Genomic DNA, 7,513 nt, shown 5'->3' on the forward strand with positions numbered 1-7,513 from the left:
TGTGGGACTCGGGGGTAACTTTTGCTGCCGCGAAATCGCGTCCGCAGGATTGAAACTGCGAAGGTGAAAATAATAGAATGATAAAAAATCGATAACGGTTCTGCTGTTGGCGTGAAATTAAAACTAGATATGTGCAGCGACTATAATTTATTTACGATCAATGTTACAAGTAATATCGTCACAATTGACCTATAAAAGAAATCCTTTGATATGCCGGCGAATTACTGTTAATTACATCACCGTAGTTAGAGTCTAGTATTAGGAGCGAGTGTTTCAAAGGGTCCGCAAAGACCGAGGTAGGTACGAGCCTGGGCCCAGGAGAATGAATGCTGATGAGTTGGGACATGTTGTAGCCATCGCGGACGTCCCATGAGAGCACGTCGGCGCCGTCAGCGTGGCGGAGGTAGATGTGGTGTGCGTCGGAACCGAGAAGGAACACTGGTCGGGTGTTCTCGCCGAATGCTGGAAATAAAGAGGAGTACAGGTATGGATGTTTCAGTTTCGCCATGGACGAATAAAACAAGACGTAGGTATACAAAATCGCGTTTGTCCAATATTCAGCTTATTGGTCTCAGTTCTATCCATTTTGTTCGGCGCTCAATTGTTAAAATAACTTTATTTCCGTTTAATAGATGGCGCTAATTATTACAGGAAACTGTATTTATGTAGACATTGCCTTCTTTTATTCGTCTATGGGTTCGTTAACCTTTTCGACGCCGTGTCAAACACAAAAGCTGTCACGCGGACGCCACGTCACCGAAGTGTCAAAACTGAAATTGAACTTTATGCATATGCACGTAGGTCTATGTTGCTCTGTGGTCTGTGACCGATTAATCAGTCTTTGGCGTTGAACCTGCGATGCGGATATATCGGTAATTTGCGTCCAAAAGGTTAAGTCGTCAGGCAGGTAAGATCTGAAGGGAGTCACACATCAATTTATTGTTGGCAAGATATAGGTAAAATTACTTAATTAGAGTGACAGCTATCATCAATTCATCAGCTATGGGTAGGTACCTACATACAACATACCTAGTTATAATGAGGCCATCATTCAAGTCACACAGCTGCTTCGAGTGCGTCATTGGAAGTTTATTGAATGCAAGGTAAAGTTAGTGGTAACTGCGTTGCCTCTGTTTGTTTGTACCTATAAGTAACTTATTAAATTGGTGTTGCCTGTTTGTATCGTAATTCGATACCGGAGGTCAGGTATGTAATTGGCGTGCTAACCGCACAACTTTATCAGACTTAAAGTTACGCTTATGACGGAAATCCAGTGTGTTTACAAGAATGAGCGGGCCCAAGTAATAAAAATATTTTAACCGTGCTTTGGGTAACTTTTGACCCTACTTACCTCGAAGTGGTAAAGCAGAATTCCGTTTCCGTAACGCAGCACATTCGATTTCTATTAACCCCGGCTGGTGTGCCCTCACTACCATGAGCACATTGTGGGCGGGGCCGCGTTTCCCGAGCGTGATCTGTAACCCAGAGCTCGGGGCACAAAACAAGACGGTCCACTCGGTATTGGATGTGGCGTCGCGAACGAGAATCGCTCCTCGAGCGGCGTCAGAAATGTATCTGTAAGCAAAACAATTAAGCCTCATCTTTACCACTTGTTAATATATGACATAATTTTACATTTGAATCCCATTTCATTAGAGAAAATTACATATATTTTAACGAAATTGAGATCTGGCCGTATTTATTCTCAATTGATTTACTGTGTCTAGCTAGAAAAACGTTTGATACAATATCTATACCTACCTACTATATCCATCGATCAGTCTCATTTCTAGTAGGTATATCGTCGTTTTCAATTTTGAAACTACGCTTTCAACTTGAGTACTTAGGTACTTGCGTAGAGGTAGATTGATTCCCAAGAAGAACTTAAGTCAAACTTCCCGTACCAAGGTGACTTACCTAGTTACCTACGGCGTGATTCGGGAAATGAATTAGAGATTCACTAGATATGAAATAGCAAAGATATATGACGTTCCACGGCAAAAGGTACCATTGCCTCGGCTGAATATTGGAGCGGCGTTAATAATAGCGTAAGCGCCAGCCGCCATAAGGTACCTTTTGCCGTGGAACGTCACATATCTTTACTATTTCATATGTAGTGAATCTCTAAATCATTTCCCGAATCGCGCCGCTAGCCTTCAATTATAAGAGTGCCTACTTGTAGAGCTTAAGATTTATTACTTTTAATTGATACACAAATTTTAAACATTTTGCAATATTAGTGCAAGACTAATTTGTCTTGCGACCTTAGCAAGTTTATCCGTATGTAAATTGCATAAAACCAGTTACTTAATGGTCATGTCTATATCTAAGTGTACTGAGCGATATCGATCTGCAGTGAATAGATATTGACTTTGTGGAAGCTTGCAGTTTGAAATGTGTATATAAATTCTGCAGGCTTGTTTTTAGCTTTTAAACATGTTGTTGACTTGTCCGCCTTTTGTGACATAATTTTTTTTGTAGGTAATAATTAACGTTTTATTTTTTAAGGATGTGCATTTGTGCAGCTATATAAAACTATAAGTAGGTAGGTAGTTAGGTACTTAAGTAGAATATAGGAGAGCTATTTTACTCGTGATAGTAGCAGGTGGGATGCGTCCACCATTAAAGCTTCTTCAAAATAAATTTAAGAGAAAAGTGGACATATGGCAGAGTCTGTGCGGAAAGAGAAGAGTCGTGAAATGTATAGGATCCAATACATTCTACGACTCTCCTCTTTCCGCACAGACTCTACGTGGTAAGCATTTACATATTCATTTCCATATCCTTCCTTACAGTTTGCTTAAAATAACACTGCAGTTTCCAGGAAGGAGGTTGTGTAAATATATTAGTCAGGTGATTTTATTGGGCAAGTATTAAATGTATCACATAATTCACATAGTGTAGGTACACAACCAGTCTCGATTACGCAAAGTAATCGCTATCGGCGCCTCCGTCCGCACTTCTTTGGTAATGTTTCCTTCGCATAATTGATACGCTTGATGTGTAGTTTTTATTACAGTACATATTCAAATACTTGCATAAATTACAATGAAACTTAATAATTAGTAAAATTTACTTGTAGATAGTTCGGTGGTTTTTTTGTAGTTTGTATAGGTGCGTAATGGTACGGAACCCTTCGTGCGCGAGTCCAACTCGCACTTGGCCGGTTTTTTTAAACTACTAAATCCGTTTTCTGGCAATTCCATAATTATAGTGTAATAATATAACCTGGACCGAGTAAATCTCAATGGCCCGACTTTATACGGTAGGTAATTATCGTCTATATTCCTTGACAATAGTCTGATCTTTGTTTTCTTCATATCAAGACTGAATAGGTTACTACTGAACCAGTTAACCATATATATTTGGCCCTTTTGCCATCGTTTCTTACCATAAGGTGGACTTGGTTCAAACGCTCGTCGGTGTTATGAAAATAATAGGTAGATGATTTTTAAGACTCACACAAAAGGTTTCCCACCTAACCCATAATCCACGGCCACGTTCTGTAGCAGCGAGGAGGGTTCTGCGGTCGTCAGGTCGAGGAGTTTGGTCACCGTACGAAGCAGCGTGCTTATCACTACCACCTTGGGCTTGCACGTGCAGCGCGGCGCTTCGAGCGTGTCAATTATGCCACTGTCCAGTATCCAGAGATTACCCTGCATTATTAACACATACATATTACATTTTGCTTTTATTTGCAACAGATTCAGGCAGGGCAATCATAACAAATTTATCGTCTGTAACGTAACATAGCGTAAGTAATTGTCTGAAATAAATTATTTTTATTTATAACAAACCTCTCCAACAAATCATGCAACCAACAAACTGGGTGCTTAAATAGTGCCTTAAAAAAATATTTATAGTTTTACACCTAAATCAAATATGGTTCGTAAAACATCAAGCCAATACCTGAGCGTTACAATAACAGCATAATAGCGTTTTTTTCTATTGCGGGTTAAGTCCCTACTAAAAGTTGGGGAGGAGTAGGAGTAAAACGGATAAGTATGATTTTACTCATAAGTAGGTATAATAATACAGTAAGTATAGACTGTATAGACCTACAGGTGTTAAATGATAAGGTTAAAAAAACAACGTATGGTATATCGTTCCAGTCTTACAATATAGTCCAGATGGTAGTCGACGGCGTTCTGTATGCTACCGCAGTCAGCTACGGCGTGCGCTGACAGACTTGGGAAAGGCTCCAGTGCTGGACCCTGGCGCCCAGAAACCAACAGCCATACCGTGGCTAGCACACCGCGCTTCATTCTGTCAGGAAAGTAGGTAAGTTAATTTCTTAGTTCTGAACCGTTGATAGCCTAGCGTTAAGGCATGCGAATTTTAACCTTAAGATTGCAGGTCCGAACCCCGGCTAGTTCCAATGAGTTTTTTGGAACTTATGTCCGCCATATCGTTTGTTATTTATCCGTCGCTTTTCGGTGAAATAAGACATTGGATAAATCGAGTAATCCCAGAGTGTCCGGGTTGGAAGGTCGGATGGCAGTCGCTTCCATAAAAACTAGTAAGCATCTGCGCCAATTCTTGAGATTAGTTTGCCAAAGTGGATATCTGGCTCCTTTTGGATGCAACTCTTTATATTGGTACGAACCAGGAATCAAACCCAGGAACTCCTTGTTTGCGAGTTGTACTATACTTGAATAATACGCTCACCTATTCATTACCTACTGCTAAAACCTAAGTAGGTATCACAAATCACAAGTTACAAGCGATTGTACTGAAATACTTAACATTTTTTTTCTTCAATTGTTCTTATTCTTTTTTATATGAACCTTCAAAAATAATCAGTGACGGATTTTCGGTCTACAGTCTAGACATAGAAATTCATAGGATGCCTAAGCAAAAAAACCAGGTACCTAATTAATCACACTGCCTGCAGCCTTGTCTGCACTTGAATCAACAACTTGTTTAGGCAAAACTGGTGGTTGTGCATTATTGTGCAAGACTTGTTTTTTTGGATCCTTTCAAGATTTAAAAAACGAAATATTTAACTTCTAGTCCTAATTGATCTAATAGTTAAGGCTAATGTCACTAGAAACAAATGAGGTTTAGGATAGGAACTCTGCCAGGTGAATGTTTAGGGCATACTAAACTAGTTTTGCATTAGTCCAACCCTGAAATCGTGACCTGAAAAGTACTGGGGGCGAATTTTTGAATTTCGAACGCTCGATTTTGTGTATTTCGTTCAATCTCCACTACTAGGCATTTAAATTCTATTAATAGAATTGAAAACCAGTGGTCAATACCACTAGGTTCCCAATTTCTATCGCTCGTATTTCAAAATTAGCATTTCGCTGTTTTCCACCGATTTCCGAGTGACGAAATCGAGCGATCGAAATTCAAAAATTGCCCCCCGGATCCATAGGACTTATTCAATCAATATGTAGGAAACAACCCCTGTGCTGTGATATTAAGATATTATAGTTGTTATGTACGACATGGTATGACCTACATAATCCCCTCGCAGATAATATTTAGGTATACATACATAAAAAAAAACAGCCTGTATAACGTAAATTTTCTTTAAACAGACTGACCTCAAGCTTACTTACTTACTCGTAAAATAATTTCTGCGGAATCTACGCGCTAGGGTTTCTACGAGTGACCTGAGGGCCTACCGTGAACCACGTTCGACGTGTCGCCTCCCTGTCACACTTACGTACGAATTTACTAGTGCGACAGAGAGGCAACATGTCGAACGTGTCGCGGTAGGCCTTCAGAACGTGAAGTGCTATGGCGTCAGCCGCGAACGCTGAAGATGCAGTTTCTATTTCTACCAGTTTTTTTCGTGTAATTATGATATCAATCTCAGTTTATGATTTCTTACGGAACCTTTGTGTGTATAATTATGATTATCATAATACCTAAGTCTAGTTTCATATAATCACGTTTCGGCATTTTATGCAGCAGGTGACTATGTAGGTAGGTATATAATGATTTATGACCTGCCAATCTAGACTAGACTACATTTCAAATATAGTTGTCTATTCAATTAGAGACTAATAATTGCCGTGGCACGTAGGTACCTAGGATTTTTAAAGCCTTTGTCTTTAGATGTACTTGTAGTATTTAATAATATGGACAAAAAGTCTTCCTATTGAAAGTGTAGTCAGTGCTTAAGTGTGATTATAATGCTATAAACCTTTATTTTAATTTACGTTTTATAAACTGTAATAGCGTCAATATGGTTTTTTTACCTTCAATAGTGTTTTACCATTGATTTAGGGATTTTTATACCGGATGGTCTCTACTGTAACACAAGCAAATAATTAAAACATATATTGTACCTGAGTAGGTACAATATATGTTTATTAAACGATAAAACTTTTGTTTAACAACTTTTAAAACATACGAAGTCTTTTACAAAAGAGACCTTTAGAATAAATACTAGATGGACTTTTGACTGGACTAAGAAAAAAAACAGGCACTTGCTTGTTTGCTGCTGCTGCTTATCTTTGTACTCTATGTATACAAGTTGGAAAATTAGCCGGAACAACTAATAGTTTACTCAAAATAAGATTCCTACCTATTTTTAGGTTCCATGCAAAAAACAGACTTTATATTTTTCCGCTTTGAATATGCATTATTTTGAAAAATATTATACCACAATTATTATTTGCCGAGCCATTTCCTATCGAAAATCATTTAAAAAAATAGGGTTTTCGCAAAAAACTTTAACTGTCCTCTTTTTTGCCGTTTCAGCCCGTAGTGCGTCAGCGCGACGGAGATATTTAACTAAAATTCTCAAATCTCAGAAGGGGCTGAGCTGGTATTTCTCTTAACAGTAAATAATTACGAAATATAGTTTGGCCCGACCGCTATTCGTACTGCCCCATCGGACTATTTGTTATTATAATTGATGAATACATCAAACCATTTTGATTTATTGAGGTATCGGTATCACGTGTACTTATTGAAAAAACTAGATCACTTACCTAGGAGTCATTACGTATACGTCGTCGTTAAACGACACAGCTTTTGTTGCAATCACATTTTCTTTTACATACTGTCCACTTCCGGTGAAAAGGTTCAATGCATGTTCACATTCTACGTGCATAGGCCCCCCGTACCATGCCACATTGTTAGGATGCGCAAGAGCATAACAGAAAAATGGTATATTTATTACTAATGACAGTAATTGATACATTGTGTTCGCTTTTAACACAATGGTAATGTAATGTGAAGTGAAATTTGGTGTAACACTTAATTCTAAAAATTAACACTAAGCGCGATCGTACTTAGAAATATTGCACTGCATAATGCTAATAAGTAGGGTCAGTTGTTCTACATTGAAACAATCGGACACAGTGTAACTTTGCGATATCTCGGAAACTAGGTGTTACCAGCTAGTTTCCGAGATATGCTTGACAGACGAAGCAAGGGCAGGCTCAGGGACCCCCAGCACCTCCCCAAAACACGAGCGCGCCTCGGAGAAGGAGCACGCTGCTACGAGCATTATTGTGAATTCGTGCAACAAAAGTAAATTTTTTCATTTAAG

The 7,513-nt window shown here is 38.8% G+C and overlaps 1 protein-coding gene across 1 annotated transcript; it reads right to left on the bottom strand.

Annotated features, from left to right (window-relative positions):
* Positions 1–178: 178 nt before the first annotated feature.
* Positions 179–7,170, bottom strand: LOC134791857 (uncharacterized). Its single transcript, XM_063762986.1, has 5 exons — positions 6,951–7,170; positions 4,119–4,266; positions 3,463–3,656; positions 1,352–1,575; positions 179–462 (listed from the first exon to the last, which is right to left on the bottom strand). The coding sequence occupies exons 1-5, from the start codon at positions 7,160–7,162 to the stop codon at positions 179–181; spliced, it is 1,062 nt and encodes a 353-aa protein (XP_063619056.1). The 5' UTR covers positions 7,163–7,170.
* Positions 7,171–7,513: the final 343 nt, after the last annotated feature.

The sequence above is a fragment of the Cydia splendana genome, chromosome 6 (genome assembly GCF_910591565.1).
Source record: "Cydia splendana chromosome 6, ilCydSple1.2, whole genome shotgun sequence".
NCBI classification, from domain to species: domain Eukaryota; kingdom Metazoa; phylum Arthropoda; class Insecta; order Lepidoptera; family Tortricidae; genus Cydia; species Cydia splendana.

Excerpts from the sequence above, each read along its gene's own strand:
- LOC134791857 (XM_063762986.1), bottom strand. The coding sequence starts at position 7,162 with ATGTATCAATTACTGTCATTAGTAATAAATATACCATTTTTCTGTTAT. Across the intron at positions 4,267-6,950 it reads GTATACGTAATGACTCCTAG|AATGAAGCGCGGTGTGCTAG; the intron begins GTAAGTGATCTA and ends CTTTCCTGACAG. Across the intron at positions 463-1,351 it reads TTCTGCTTTACCACTTCGAG|CATTCGGCGAGAACACCCGA; the intron begins GTAAGTAGGGTC and ends CTTTATTTCCAG.